Below are 16,201 nucleotides of genomic sequence, written 5' to 3' on the forward strand. Positions count from 1 at the left end.
ACCTTATTTATTAAGTGAAAAAAAAAAAATCATTTACTAATATTAGTTGCACAGTATTAAATTTGTACACATTCGGCGCCCCAATAATTAACTCACGATGATCATTTGTACATTTCATGAAGATTAAGGAATACTGCCATGAAACAAATGGAATATCATATGTGACAGAATAGCTCTCTTTTGCTCCCACACATAGAGAGTAGACAAGGAGTAGTGACAAAATAACAAAGTTGTAATAAAAGTTTGAGACATAGTTTTGAATTTGCTTCCCAGACGACCAAGCCACAGACTCACAGTACAAGTACAAGAAGGATGGACAAGATGAGGCCAGAGAGGAATGGCTAGCTCAGCTGTGTGGTCCGTCAGTGGACCTTGACTATGCTTTTCTTTCTCAACAAGATCTTGGAAGGAGGCAACCTCTTTCTCTTTACTTACTAACTAAAAAGCTTTGATCTCTAAATCATGACACATGGGCATGTAATGCAATACAAAAACTCATTATTTATATAGAGTAACTTATATGGCGCATATATATTATCACGTGACATCCTGTGTCAATGAAATAAGGATATGTAGACAATAACTTATATGACACGGATATATACTGTCACATTCTTTATTTATTGATACAGAACGTTAGTGTGACGGTGTATTCGTGCTCTATATGTTCATTGCTATCAAAAGAGAGAGAGAGAGAGAGAGAGAGAGAGAGAGAGAGAGAGAGAGAGAGTTGGGTTTTGATTGTCCCTATGTATGTTCCAAGCAAGCATTCTTTGCTTAAAGAGAGGTTAGCCCCAGGAATAAAGCAACCGAGTGACAATATACAGCATGCAGAAGCTGGTTAAAGTTAAAGCATATGGCTTCCTTGGCCATATTGCCAAAGCACCAAATATATAGAAACCCTAAAACCAAGGGAACCCAAAACCAACACCCATGCATGCCAGCTGACAACCGACAACAGCCAGTAATATATTATCACTCTCTTCTCCTGGGAGAACTTACTCTGTTCCCAAGACCGATTAGTCACCGGTCCCAGCCGGTTTAGAGTGCTTCATTGTCTCATGTCCGTACTATTTTCCCTCTGACTCAAACGCAGCAGCAGCAGCAGCTGCAGCATGAAAATGCATATACAATGCCGTTTCGGTCAGACCCAGAGAAAAATGAAATAGAGAAAACTCAGTGACTAGGAAATTTTAAGAAGAAGGTCGTTTGAATGAGACAAATACGTAACAGAATCTTTGGTTGGTTGGTTGGTTGGTTGGTTTGTTTGACAAGATTGTAAGATCTTCCAACATTCCAATTTGGATATGTTCGTAACCAAACAGACCACAGTGCTGAATGATCCCTTTCACTCAGCGGCGCATCTCATTGATAACTCACTCACTCGTGCATTCTGATTGGACCATACTGTCTCTCTACGGATTATTTTGTGCTCGTGACCTTAGCTAGCTTCGAATTATAATTCTCTACTTGCTTCTTCATCGTCGTGGTCCTTGTAAAGAGATTCGATACGTCAAATGTAAGTGAGGTTATGAGTTTCTACTCTATGGAACGTGTACAAAACTCCCACTCGAGCTGGGGATATGAAGCGATTACAAGACAATACATGAATACAAAAGATAAATACACAATGATCTTGTGGATTAGGTAGGAGCCTTTATTTACACTGACAGAAGAATAAGCCTTTATTTACACTGATGAAGTCTAACGGGTAAGAAGAGTTTAATTCTCATAGTTAACTAACCTCGGATTTGATATCAATGATTCAAATTAAAACACTAAAATTACTTTCACGTAGTCTCTCTACCTTTGATATCAAATTCAATGGTGAGTGATCATACAATCCTTGGTTATAGGGTGACCAAGAGAACATTTCTTAGGACAAGAACGCAAGGGAAATTAGACACCATGTTGGTGAATGGTTAGGGAGGACAAACACTTTGTGTATATATCGGGTAACTGATGTTTAGAAGGAACATATGCAGTCATTAAAACATGTTGAACAACCTTATCTCTAACATAACGGAAATCATTTGACCATGTTATTTGCGAAAATCGAAGATGATATTTGAAGGAATGAAATAGCACTTTGTTTTATAAAAAAAAAGAAAAAACAAGGGGAAAAAACCTAGATAACCAAAGACCATATCCAACCGAAGAAGGGTCAAAGGGCTTGGTTTAGCCCTTTGGTCCTCCAAGAAATTAATATTTTAATGAACAGTGCATAGTCATATTTCTTACGGTCTCCAATCGAGGGCCAGGCCAAGCATAACCTTGTCACAAGGGCCAAAGGGATATAGAACCAAACGTAATTTATTATTTTAATTGAATTACTATGGTTACTTAAATCAAATTACCTCAATAATTTTATGTTATGGATTGTCAATAATTTTCATGTTGTTAAATGTTTTTAAAAATGTTATTTAAGTTTCATGTTGTTAAATTTTTTTTTTATGTTGTTTAATATTACTTCATGTATTTTAATATTGTTTAATGTTGTTTCATGTTACTTAATGTAAAAAATAAAAAATAAAAACTATTAAAAAAATAAAATATGACGTCAGGATATGGCCTGGTCGGTTGGCCTTTTGGCCCTTTTTTCTAGTGGGGCCCACAAGCCCTTTGGCCTGACCCTCGGTTGGAGATGGTTTTCGGGCTATTTTCGGCCCTCTGAACCCTTCGGTTGGAGATAGTCTAACTAACTCAAAGTATCAGAACAAACATATCTCGTTTTATAAATACCAAGCACATCATTGATAAGAGCAGACGCAATCCAAGCAGAGGATCATGAAAAACAAGGCTGCCCAAATCAATATTGAAACTCCACTTCGCCATCTAATCATCAATACATTTTCACGTCTTGAAAATACGGTTCAATGACATATGACCGAACTATTCATCATCATCATACAATTGGTCGCAATTGTATAAAGAGGACGAAATTTATCAGATAAATTTTGCTTGAGCAAAATAATAGTAGATAGAGAGTCTATTTCAATGATGAGACTAGTTACACCTTTTGCAATCACAAGCTATTTGGCGAGCCACCACTTTCAACCATACTAACTATTTTAGTATCATTTTTCCCTAAACTTAACAATCCAAGTCCTTTTTTTTCTCTTGAGGTCCACAAACAATGCAATCTTATAATTTCTAATATTTAGCTAAAATTAACTTTCTTTCTCATCTTAGCTAAATATAGCTAGTTACTGTTCACAAAGTAAAGTTAGCTAGTCATTTAGCTAGCCAATTGGAGCTTAATTTTTCTACATTTTTTTTTAAATAGCAAAAATATCTCATTTAGCTACGCTACTCTAGTAAAGTTTGTGACCCATTGAGTTGGGCTTAATATTTTTCCTTAAATTAGATACTTTTGTTTCCTAGTACAACCCAAGTCCAACTTAGTATTTGTATTTGATTTAAATTTACCAATTGAGGGTATAATTGGAAATTCAAGAACAAAAAGTTAAGAGGGTGTGGATTCGGTACATTGGGATGTCTATAAAAGACACCCCCCAAAAAATTACAGGAGCCTTTGTTGTTCTCTTTCGTTCTTCGTTTCCCGTTTCTCATTTCCCGTACGCCTCCAAACAGAGAGAAAACAGGGTCTCTCTTTCCATCTCTCTCTCTCTCTCTCTCTCTGTGAAGCTGAAGGCCAGCCACCAGTCTGCCTGCTGCAACTTGCTCGAGTCATACCATGAGGAGCATGATCAATGCCCATTCCATTGACATGGGGATGAGGATGGGCTGAGACTGAGAGCCGCCAAACGAATTCAGGCTGTGATTGAAGACCCAATCGGCCACAGCGGCAGCCGGTCCGCCCGTTTAGCCTCTGTGGTGCGATCCAGATCCCGCGTCGGAAAGGTAATTGATGAACCATGCAACTCCGGGACGCTGCTAGAATTGTATTCAAAGTTTATTTTGTTTTTGAGAATTTTGAATTCCCTACACCACATTTTTCTAATTGTGTTTCCGGTCCATTCAGACAGGGGAGTGAGATTTCGACTGTTGTTTTTACTTTTCTGTTCGGTAGTGAAGCTGAAGGTTGAAGGGGGACTTGGAAGAAGGAAGAGGGGACAAGATCAAAAAGCAGAGCCGGGTTTTGCTTCGGTAAGTCGCTGTCGAATAATAATGACATTCAAGTTTTTTTATTTATTTCAATTTATTTTCTGTCTCTTTGTCCATGCAACCACCGCTTTCATACCCCAACACCTGTCCCTTCCCCCCCAAAAAATAAAATAAAATAAATAATTCAGAGTGCTGCTCCCTCTCTCTCCTCTTTTTCTCTCTCTAGTTGCCTTTGGAGTTTTGGAGGAACAAAGTTACAAATTGTCGACGAGATTTTACATAAAAGGAAAGAAATTTGGAAAAGAGAGATAAATGGAAGAAATTGATTTGGTTTGTTCTCTAATACAAATGTTGTCGTTACTTTCTTTCTTTGTAATTTATTTGGATTTTTTTATTAAACAAAAAATATTAAGAATGCGGTTTCAAGCTTCATTGCACGTATTACTACGAGTGTTTTAACGGTTAGATTTGATTTTCTCGATCGTTAGAGCCTCTAAAATCAATTTCGTATCACTCGGTGTTCCCCAACACTGAAGGAAAATTGAGTTTTGAGACCACTTTGAAGTTTTGAATTGCGATTTTTACTCCATTTTTCCCCTTTTTTTTTTTTTTTTTTGCTTCTTTTCAATTATTGACTCATTATATTTAAGGGATTTTCTCGGTCTTGTTCTCTGATCCCGAGCTCTTTTCCTTTTTCACTTTTTTTGTTCTTCTTTCTCTTTCTTTGGTCCCATTTGTTTCCTGGGGAGAATTCAAGGACCAAAGAATAAACAACTCGAATCCTTGCATTTCACACTTGCTCTCATATTTCTCCCTCTTTTTGTTTTTATTTTTCCTTTGTATTTTCTCACATTTTCTCGCCAACCAAACAAGTTTTGGGCTTTTGGCGGGCAGTGACTCTTTTGGTTTTCGCAACTATTATCTATCTATTCTATTACGAGAAGAGTGCTCGTCAACTTTTTGCCCCCTTCTATTATTTTGTTTAAAACTCTCTGAGGATTGCAGTCCATCCAATTCCAAGGATGTTCCACACAAACAAAGAACAAAAAAAACACTCAGCAGCGCACGCGGACTGTTCTATTTCCCAGTAAATTGTCCCAATTGCCCCCGTTTAAATTCCTTACTTCTAGGGTATTACTGTAATTAGCCACACCTTGTCTTTTTTGTTGCAAAAGATAGAGCTTGGACATTCCATCCCCTTTATCCATCCGTCAAAAAAAGAGAGATGAATTTGTTAAGTTTTGTTTTCATGTGAGTGTAATTTGTGAATTTCATGTACTAAACTGAAATTACGTGGTTTGTTCAGGGGTAAAAAGGTAAAAGAGAGGAGCAGGAAGGATGTTTACGTGCATAGCATGTACGAAGCAAACGGACGATGGAGGAGAAGAAGGAGCAGCGCGTGGCAGCGGCACCCCAAATACAAAAGAAGCCGTCAAAAGCCTGACGGCGCAGGTTCCTAATCAATCTCTCTCTCTCTCTCTCTCTCTCTCTCTCTCTCTCTCTCTCTCTCTCTCTCTCTCTTCTGTGTGACTGTGTCTTTCTCTCTCTATCTATCTCTTTCTGTCTCTGGATGTGTGTCGCTTGCTTGCTTCACCAGTTCACCTACACAGCCTTTGCTTTTTCCAGTTTCTTTTTCCTTTGAAAACACTAAAATAATAAAAATTAAATAAAATCATAAGTGCATTGAGAAGGGGGGGGCCGGGCGGGTCTGATATCGTGGGGTCTACTTTTGGCATCTTTCCCCCGTATATATGAACATCCTCCACTATTGGTTTGGCTTGCTGTTTTCTTTCAAATGGATGAATAATAATTCGTGTAGTTGGGATAGTGTTGATGGAGTAATCACTTGTGTTGTTGGGAAAATCAAATGCGTCGTTTCGGTGGCGTCATCTTTATGTGTTTAAATATTACTTTAATTATTCGTTAGATATTTAACATGTAATGTTATCGGTTACTGGAGCGTATTTTTGCAAAATCTAATTTTGAATTTATGAAATAAAAATACCTTTTGATACCTATACTCCCATCCTACACCTGCATGGCTATAACCTAATTATCAATAGGCACGGGGACTCAAATTGGCAGTGAGCCCAGTCTAGATTCTGTATTGTGACAAAATAAAAGAGGGGAGAGAGAGGGAGACAACTCTCAGTATGTCACATGTCAACTTTGAGTATGTCATGCAATCAATCATTTTAACCACTTGTTTAGTTACAAACTTCCGATCTTAAACACAACGCATAAATAAACACAAACATGTGAAAATTACTATCCTATTTTTATAGTTCACAAAATATATATTTATTTTGTAAAAACGATATTCACAGATAATGAAATGACAATAATCTCATTTGTAGGAGTCTTACAATCGCTGTTAAATGCAGTAGTGGGTTTATAATATTTTTTTTGGTAGGGTATCTATGCATCCAACTATTAATTTTTTATGGAACAATTCGGAGGAATGCACCAAAAATTTGTTTATTTTTTTTTATGAAAAACAAAGTACCATATGTTATTTATTTTGTTTGAATAAAGAACCAGGTAGACCAAGTCCAAAAAAAAGAACCAGGTAGACACTGGCCTCTAAGTGAGCAATGGTGGGACACGTATACTTTAACTATCATGTCATTAGAATATATAATATATGTAATATCGTATTAATTTATCATACGATGTCTACACACGTGACTATTATATTCATTTCAGAATTTTTTTTTGGTCTGATTTATAATGTTTTTATCTGACTTGATTCAAAAATTCTTGGGTGCTCTATAGTACCCGGTATCCAAGTGTTTACATCGTTAAATCTTGATTTTTTTTATATTTTAAACATATATTAACGATTAAAACATCATGATACTGACTTTTCAATCTAAATGGCTTCCCATTTGATATTAATCATGGCCTAATATTTTACTTTTCATTTATTTAGTCTGAATTGTTGTGAAAATGATTAATTTAAGCTCTTTTTTTTTTTTTTTTTATCAACAAATATATAGGAAATGTATAGTAAAAAGTTGCAATTACATTAAACATGTCAATTAGTATGAGTTTCCACAATAAGTAAATGGATGGGTTGGGATTGGTTGGGGTGTCGAGAAAAGACAAATGGTTACTTAAATTTGTAAAAAGAGAGACTGCTAATTGATGTCCTTTGGTGGTGACCCACCTTTGAATTCTTGTCTAATCACTGCATTTCTAAAGTAATACATAGAAAATACAAATCCAGTAGATGACAGCCCGACCCAGACGGGTCATGTTATAGCAGAAGAAAATAAAGTACATAAAATCAACCAAGATTTTGTTTGATCATCTGCCTTCACTTTGGGGCTTTTTGCTAGCACGACTCACTTTTCTAACACAAGGAATGCTACAGTTCGTTATCCACCTGCTCCAAAGATTCTTTTGTGTTACCGATTGTATGTTATACCCTCATCGAGGGAGGTAGATTGTCTGCTCTCTTGTTTGAGTGTCATTTCCATCCTTTCTTATTTTGTGCAGTCACGGTTAAGCCAGGTCAATATTTTATATTGATTTTTTTATAGAGACAATAAGATAAAAAGCAATAGGAATATAAAATGTTGACGTGGCTTAATCGTGACCGCACAAATAAGAGGGGATGGGAAGGGCACCCAAACAGGAGGGCAAACAATCTGCCTCCCTCATCGAGAACCCACATTTTCCCTATCCACACGACATAGTTCTTCTCATGAAAATGAAATTTAGTTTTAATGGAGTCACCGGCTTGTAAATGCTTGCCGTGTATTTAAAAAGTGCATTATTCGTTTAATAAACGATTGACACATAATAAATAAGTGATATGGGAGAATCTCTTTGTGTATGGATGTCTCAGCAAGACCAATCACAAAAATTTGGTTCCAAATAAATACGTACTTTCCATTATTCCACAGTAATTGTTGTTTTGCTTATGAACTATGAACTATGCATCACATTTCTACACTTTGATAAACTACATGTAAAGAAAGTAAAATGTTTGCTTCTTCACATGGAACTATCAAGTATAAACTGTTTTCATCCATTTCTATGTTATGTTTTTGGAGGAAAATTTTCTATTTTTCTGCTAAATATTCAAAACCTACTCTACATTATTGACATGGAAAATTCATAATGATAGAATGGGGTTTGTCTTCGGGCATCCAAAACCTACCAAGTAGCTTGACTGTTTTAACAATCTTCACCGTTTGATTTCTTAGAGTCAATCTTCACCGTTAATATTTTGGATTACCCAGTAGTCCCAAACTATTGAAAAAAAAAATGGGATAAAATGTATGTTTCAATTAATCATTGTACAGCTTTCTTGGACGCTTGACCAACCCCATTTATTAACATTTTGTAGATTAAGGATATGGCACTGAAATTCTCTGGTGCGTACAAGCAATGCAAACCATGCACAGGGTCAAGCAATTATAAGAAAGGACGGCCGAGATACCCGGATTTTGATACTGCTTCTGAAGGGATGCCGTACCCCTATATGGGAGGTGCAAGCACAAGTTCTACACCTGCTTGGGACTTCACCTCTAATCATCAGTTGGGTGCAAGATCGGACTCTCGATTTACTAGACCATATGGTGGCGGTGATCGTGCATCAATATCAGCACAGTCTTGTGATGTTGTGCTAGAGGATGAGGATGAGCCTAAGGAGTGGATGGCACAGGTGGAACCCGGCGTACACATTACTTTTGTATCTCTTCCTAATGGCGGAAATGATCTCAAACGAATTCGTTTCAGGTATGCCACTGACCTTCATTTATACAGACAAGCATATCTCTTTGGAGCGTATACGGAACATTTATAATGTTTTGGGACTTTAATTTGATGTGGCTGTGATTCTGAAAATGTCGTAAAATCTAGTTGTTGAATGTTGATTACCTGTGTGCCATAAATTGATTATATAAGATTTGAAATTTGAAGCCGAGAGATGTTCAACAAATGGCAAGCGCAGCGATGGTGGGGTGAGAATTATGACCGCATAATGGAGCTCTACAATGTCCAGAGATTCAACCGGCAAGCTCTTCACACTCCCCCAAGATCCGAAGATGAGGTAATGAAAATTAATGTTTTCTTTATCATTTTTTCATGTTTTTGTGATAGAGTTCTCTGCTCTAGACACTAGAAATGAAAAGGGTTTGTAGTGCTTTATGAAGTTTGTGTAGACCAAAATGTTATACTAACCGCTTGTACTCAGCAGCAGAGAGATTCTTCTTACTCAAGGATGGGATCTGCTATGGAAAGCCCTATGGCTCCATCAGTGAACAAAGATTGGACACCGAGGCACAACTATAAACCGTCTGGAACTGGAAGTAGAGGGTATTTCCCCTCTGATGGTTTGGATCATGGTGGTGGCAGTGGTGGTCACTACTATAATGCTGGTGGGTCAAGTGCTTATGGAGCAGGTGGCCACAAGGGAGAGGCATCATCTTTTGATGCATCGCGGACAACAACCTCCTCTCGAGATGAAGCTTCAGTCTCAATTAGCAATGCTAGTGAAGTGGAGTCGGAATGGGTTGAGGAAGATGAGCCTGGGGTGTATATAACCATTAGGCAGCTAGCGGATGGCACTCGGGAGCTCAGGCGTGTCAGATTCAGGTAATGGATCCACTGCCATGTTCATTCACTTTCTAATTTGAGTCATTCATATGGTACTTACAAGTTTTCACTGCATTTACTTCCATTCATCTAGTTCTTTATCTTGCTTGGAAACCTATTTTTTTCTTGCCCAACATTTACTTCCTTATTCCATACAACCAGTTCTCGATTCTGTTTTCATGATTCATATTTTGTAATTTCTCATTTTGTTGGCGGAGAGGCAGCTCATGACCTTATTTCTGTTATTTGCACAGCCGCGAAAGGTTTGGGGAGATGAATGCGAAGACATGGTGGGAAGAAAACAGAGAGAGAATACAAGCACAATACCTTTAAATTCTAACACTGCATGACCAACATTTCTGGTGGAAGGCATGAAAGATTTTAAGATGCATCTGGATGTCTCAAGAAAGCTGGAAAATAGAAGATTTCAATGGAGTCTCCAATGGAACTAATGATGGTTGGAAATTGAATTGACCTTATATGGTCTAAAAAGGCGACCCCAAACCAACAAGGCTCCCCGCTTTGCGAGGGTTGGGGGGAATGTGTATCTTACACAGCCTTATATGTCTAACACTTTAAATTACAATTTTTTTATTACCTTCCTTATCATATATAGTGATGGCCCATGAGGGTGGTAGTTCATTCACATGGGATGGGAGACCCAGATGTGTCCATTTTTGCCTTCGATTGTCTTTGGGTCTTCTTTTTTGCCCCTTACCATTCCTCCTTGTTATATTTGGAATTTTGGGATTACGTGGCTCACATTTGAGTTTGTTCTTTGTAACACATATAGTTTGAGAAATGGAATTTCATTGATTTGCGGTTATATCTATGGATGTCTTGTACTAATCTGATCGACGTTAAATTTTGAGAACCTATCGATCAAATATCGACAATATAATGACTAAAGATTGTCAACAAAGACAACATATTGAAAAGCTGATAATTTAGAAGTTTATAATTTTATTATTTTGACCATTTTACCTTTATTTTTTTCACATAATTTGGCTTTTATTCATCCCTCTTTGTTTTTTAAGAAAAATGATAAACATACCTTTTTTAATTTTCTCACACGCTCATATTTAATTTTTTTTATGTTGTTTTCATTTGATTTATTTATCGATGACTAAAATTAGAGAGGGAAAAACTTGTTGAACCCTTACATAAAAGGAGAAGATCCCTCCATGTTGTGTTCACCTGGGAAGTTAATTAGAGTAACTAGGCATGTAAGTTCTCCTAAACAAATTTTGACAATTAAGCAATTTCGTGAATGCGATAAAATTAATAACGACTGCCCCACGTACAATATAGTACCCGTTTTTAGAGAGTTTGGTAGCCAGTATATGTTGGACTCCATTTTGTGTGCACGAATTGTAATATTAAGTGTTATATATAGTCTATTAGTAAATGTATTACGTATAAGAGATCTCTTTTGTTAATATATATGACATATGAACTATGGTTTCGTTTGGTCTTTTAAGTAGAATTAGAATGGATGATTCATCGTGCTCAAAGTATATTGAAGGTAAACGTTATGTTCATTTTGACACTTAATATTGAAGTATCGTCTTTTTGGAAATGAAATGAAATATTGCCTTTATGTTCTTAGTTTGTCAAACTTTGGAAATGAAATGAAATATTGCCTTTTTCCTTATAAAAAAAAGTTGAAGGTAAACGTTATGTTCATTTTAAGGTACTAGAAAACTCATCCTTTCTAATACTCCCAATTTTTTTTTAGGGAGAGGGGGGGGGGTGGGAATGTATGAAACAAATCGACAGTATTGATACTAAGTAAACAGTATATTTGTTAAATGACTAAATGCTTTTTAATTCAAATGATTTGTTCTATTAATGGTGTTAAAGAAATTAGACGATTCTAATTATAATATTTGTAAAGTAAAAATACGTTATTTGAAAGGGATGAACATGCACGTGCATCCAAATGGAATAGGTGCAAATATCATCCCTATATGTTGATGTCAAGAGCGGATGCATTAACATTGTATTTGTTACCTACTCCCATATATCTTTCACGAGTCTTGTTCGCGTAAGGTAGAACGTATGAGACAACAATTTCGATCCGCGCACGATCTGCTAGATTGATCGTTTGACTAAAGAGCGAAGCACTGGCGGATGCAATAGGTGTCAAAGGACCCCTTGAGACTCGGAATATCTCCCATTGAAGCTATATATTGACTCCTTGGAGTCCCCTAAACTTGCCCTCATGTTCGACAAAATATACAGTGTGCTATCTCTTTCGAGTTGGCGAGTGTCTCCTGCATGCATGCTAGATGATGTGCATGCCATATGATAAACCCAATATTTTAGTATTCATCAAAAGAAGAAATTTTTTATTATGACTGGAATATGGATGATACACTATCTGCTTTTATAAGTGGTCAGAAATTTTAATATTTAAGTTATTAAGTTTTTAACACACATATCCCACAATTTGTATATATAATAATACGTGGTGTACCATCTCGTATTCCGATCACACTGGAAAATCTCTACATTGAGAGGGAGGTGGTTGTGGAATGTGGCACTTCAAGGACATGGTGTTTTTATCAAATTTAAGTGACACAGATTTTCCTCAAAGAAGTATATTATGACGTTAAAATAATAATTTATTATTTGATTAACTCAACGATCATAGTTGATTATATTTATATGGGGTTTTATTTTGGTTAATTGTTAAGAGTTTTCTGTTTTGATTGATTGGTTGTGCTTTCTTTTGGTTACTTAGTATCAGGTTTGTGTCTTAGCTAGTTAGCTTGTCTTGGACAATGTTAGCTTGTTATTTTTTTTTTTTTTTTTTAATTATTCTTCGGTAGTTTGGATAATGAACGGTGAAGTTCGACTTTACCAAATTAAAATGTTGACTTTAAGAAATTGAACAGTGAAGATTGTTTCAAAGTCGGACTACTTGGTAATTTGGAACACCCAAAAAATCCCTTAAGTTTATCCTAAATTATGAATGAAAATAGTATTGTTTAATGTTATTTTCGTCTATTTAACATGGGGCCTGTTAATAAGTAGTGTTTTACATGTGAAATAAAATTTCAAAAGACACATTATACATATTAAATAGAAAATTTTAACGAAACACTCTCGGTATTGTTCACTTTTAAAAAATGACATTTTTACCTTTCCTGATACTATTCACTCACACCTTTATTTGTTATTTTCCATTAAAACTAAAATTTTAGAAGATTTTTCGTTAGTTCTCCTTATTAAATAAGTGTAATCAAACATTTGAAATAGCAAAAAAGTTGTAATTACGACAGAGATCTACTTTAGTGGTGGTGGCTGAATGGCTTTATGATCTGGTTTTTCAAGCATCCATTGTTAACTTGAAAACAAAAAAATTCCTAACGTTAAAAGGTGGTCATAGTCCACGATCGACCATGCCTCATGTTTCATATACTTTTCTACGTCTTTTTTTCACTTTTGTTATCTTTTTTATTTTCTTTTTTTTGAGGAAGAAAGGTAAGGAGTTCTGAAAAACTTGTTAACCTACTTGTCACGTTAACTCTACGCAACAACTGATTAATTCTTACTTTCAGCATTTCATTCATCTGTTTGTATATTTACAAAACTAATGAGTCATGTTCGGGTTATCCATCTTTCCATTTATAATGAATACAACCAAGTCAGAGAGAGAGAGGGGCTAGGGTTTTGTTTGTCCCTATTAGTGCAAGGAATATACAGTAGGATTATCTCCTCTTTTATTCTCATTCTATTCTTTTCCCTCCTCTTACATTTTACTTTTTATATTTTTATTTTTATAAAAAAATCAATGTAAAATATTAACGTAACTTATTCGTAATTGTTCAAGAGAGAATAGAAGGAGACTCCCAAGAATATAGCAACCAAGTGACAATATTGCCAAAGCACCAAATATATCAACCCTAAAACCAAAAAACCCAAGCATGCTAGCTAGCTGACAATCGACAACAACCAGTTATATATATATATATATATATATATATATATATATATATCTGTCTGTCTATCTGTCTGTCTGTCTATCTATCTATCTATCTATCTATATATATATATATATATCTGTCTGTCTATATGTTTATCTATCTATCTATATATATATATATATATATATATATCTGTCTGTCTATATGTTTATCTATCTATCTATCTATATCCTGTGGGTGAAACTTACCCACTGCCAAAGACAGACAGGAGAAAAACCGATTAGTCACTTGTCCTAGCTGGTTTGCAGTGCTTGACTGTCTCCTATCCGTACTATTTTTCCCTCTTGCTCAAACCAGGAAAGGGTATGGCTCCTTTTGGAGACCCTGGGGGGGTCTGGGTTGCACTCCTGACTCCTGACTCCTGACTCTGACCCCTCAAACCAGGAAAAAAAAAAAAAGGAAAATTACAGAGAGTACGTTGAATGTATGACCCCTCAAATCGGAATCTAGTTTTGGTTTGTTTGATAAGATGGAGTATCTTCCTCTTTTTTTTTTTGTCAGAGATGGAATATCTTCCTACATTCCTATTTGGATATTTTTGTAACAATGCTGAATGATGATTCCCTCACCTAACGGCGCAACTGAGTACCTAATTCTTAATTCGTGACCTAACCTTTATATTACAATTTTGTGATTTTTATTTTTTTATTTTTTATCAAAGATTATTTGAGCAACATACATAAAGCATTTAACAGTTAAAAAGCAAAAACTTGTTCATATGCACTAAAAAACCAATCTTTAACTATGAAATTTGAAACTTAGTAAGTGGTGAACCAAACTTAACTCAAATTACAAGAAGGAGTTGAGAATTCATTTTACCTTTATAGATATCTCTTTGCATAAGCAAATGCTATTTACTCATGAGACAGCTTTCATTACCTTGCTCCTTGAATCCTTGGATTTGGATGGCAGAGTAGAATCTCCATAAGCCACCGATGATGGTCTTTTAGTTTCTTCACCGAGGAGAGATGTGAAGATGAGATGAGTGATATAGGGTTGAGAGTGGTGCTAGCAACACCACCCTATGTGGCCAACCTTATAAAGAGAAAATGGAGAGTGATGCTTCTCCAATTTCTCCAAATTACATAACCCTTAATGAGGGTAAGCTTATAACTCCCTTTATATAGTCCATTCTTATAAGTGACTTAAGGAGAAAACCTAGCTCTCTTTTGGTGTAGGAACAGGGTTGTCAAATTTGTCGACCGTCAGCTTATGTCTCAAAAGACTTAATTCCTTAGTTCTATATCTTGTTCATTTCCTCTATCTTAGGCAAATCACATTTAGACAATTATAATGAACAATCCAACAAACAACTTTGTTAATTGGTTTAGAGAAATGATATCCAAAAGTTTATCTAAGAATATCTCACAAAACTGTACTCAACAGACATTGCTCTTAACTCATATGCAATGGATCACGCTGCCTAAATGTCCTAATATTCCTAGGTGTAAACATATCAATTTCGGTGCCAAGAGAGATACTCTTGAGTAACCACAATCGTAACATTTCTTGAATCTGCTCCGTTAAGCGGAACAACATGATTCTACTAATACATTGTGTTATAACAAAATTACTATGATATCCGTCAAGATGTTAACTCGCTCCGCACAACTTGCGAACCAAATTCGATCTGATATGGGGCACAACATTCTGATTCTCCAAAATTGACAGGACAAGTTGGGGTCGCAACGCTCACTTAGCCCGCAGATGGTTCACAAGAAACAACAATTTCGATTTCAGAAATTCGAAGATCCGATTGGAGCAACAACGCACTTTGAAAGGTAACTTCGCTGGACATTCGATCTACTAAGACTCAAATCAATCACTCCGATTAGATCTAGTCACTCCGCAATTTGGAATCAACTATCTCAATCCAATTGTGAAAAACCCCAGTGATGCAACAGATACGAAGATACCATAAAATATCTACCGTTAATATGATAGCTTGAACATCGTTACATTAATGATCCGTTATCTACACAGCATGTTCAACATTGTTATAGTATTAGTAGCAATCAAGCTTTCTTTTATACTAATTATCTTTCTAGATTCTCTCGTAGATTAAGAGTGATTACTTTCTCTATAAGGACTCTCGAAATCTCTATAAATACCCAAGTCAGAGTTGTTATAAGGATCATCTTTTTACAACACATACAGAACTACACGTGATTTGATTCTCCCTCTTCGGCAAGGGAATAGGTAGGCAATCATTTCCGGTTTCAATCACATGGCCCCCCAAACAATCCCCCTATTCTTTGAAGTTCATGGGATTCCGACAATTATTCATATACCAACGATTATACATAAATTTGGTTCCAACCGTTATTATTTGATTGTTCAATTTGAGCCTTTTGTACGACCTGGAATCAACCCGAGGCATTAAAATATACAATTTTTACTCGTGAAATTGACCTCGATCATGGAAAGGGGTACTCTCCAGATCACTTCCTCCTAATCTACCAAGTCCGGAGATCCGGGCATTGAAATTTGATTTAACGACTAAGATTATTATAATTTTTAAAGTAAACTCATAT

At 36.0% G+C, this 16,201-nt stretch overlaps 1 protein-coding gene across 2 annotated transcripts; it reads left to right on the forward strand.

The window, feature by feature from the left end:
• The first annotated feature begins 3,528 nt into the window (after positions 1-3,528).
• On the forward strand, positions 3,529-10,501 carry BRX (DZC (Disease resistance/zinc finger/chromosome condensation-like region) domain containing protein). Of its 2 annotated transcripts, none has more exons than XM_068450902.2 (7): positions 3,529-3,864; positions 3,986-4,110; positions 5,375-5,520; positions 8,426-8,817; positions 9,001-9,130; positions 9,278-9,675; positions 9,930-10,501. In XM_068450902.2, exons 3-7 carry the CDS (start codon positions 5,407-5,409, stop codon positions 10,006-10,008), a joined length of 1,113 nt encoding a protein of 370 aa, XP_068307003.1. In that variant the 5' UTR covers positions 3,529-3,864; positions 3,986-4,110; positions 5,375-5,406; the 3' UTR covers positions 10,009-10,501. The 2 variants fall into 2 exon arrangements, with proteins under 2 accessions (XP_068307003.1, XP_088552204.1); XM_088696078.1 differs by having other exon boundaries at positions 3,532-3,864; positions 9,275-9,675.
• Positions 10,502-16,201: the final 5,700 nt, after the last annotated feature.

The sequence above is a fragment of the Pyrus communis genome, chromosome 6 (assembly GCF_041283825.1).
Source record: "Pyrus communis isolate YQ-2024b chromosome 6, ASM4128382v1, whole genome shotgun sequence".
NCBI classification, from domain to species: Eukaryota; Viridiplantae; Streptophyta; class Magnoliopsida; order Rosales; family Rosaceae; genus Pyrus; species Pyrus communis.

Bases quoted from the DNA above. Each gene is read 5' to 3' on its own strand.
- BRX (XM_088696078.1), top strand. From the start codon at position 5,407: ATGTTTACGTGCATAGCATGTACGAAGCAAACGGACGATGGAGGAGAA. The intron at 8,818-9,000 runs GTATGCCACTGA...TGAAATTTGAAG, and splicing joins CTCAAACGAATTCGTTTCAG to CCGAGAGATGTTCAACAAAT. The intron at 9,131-9,274 runs GTAATGAAAATT...GCTTGTACTCAG, and splicing joins CCCCAAGATCCGAAGATGAG to CAGCAGAGAGATTCTTCTTA.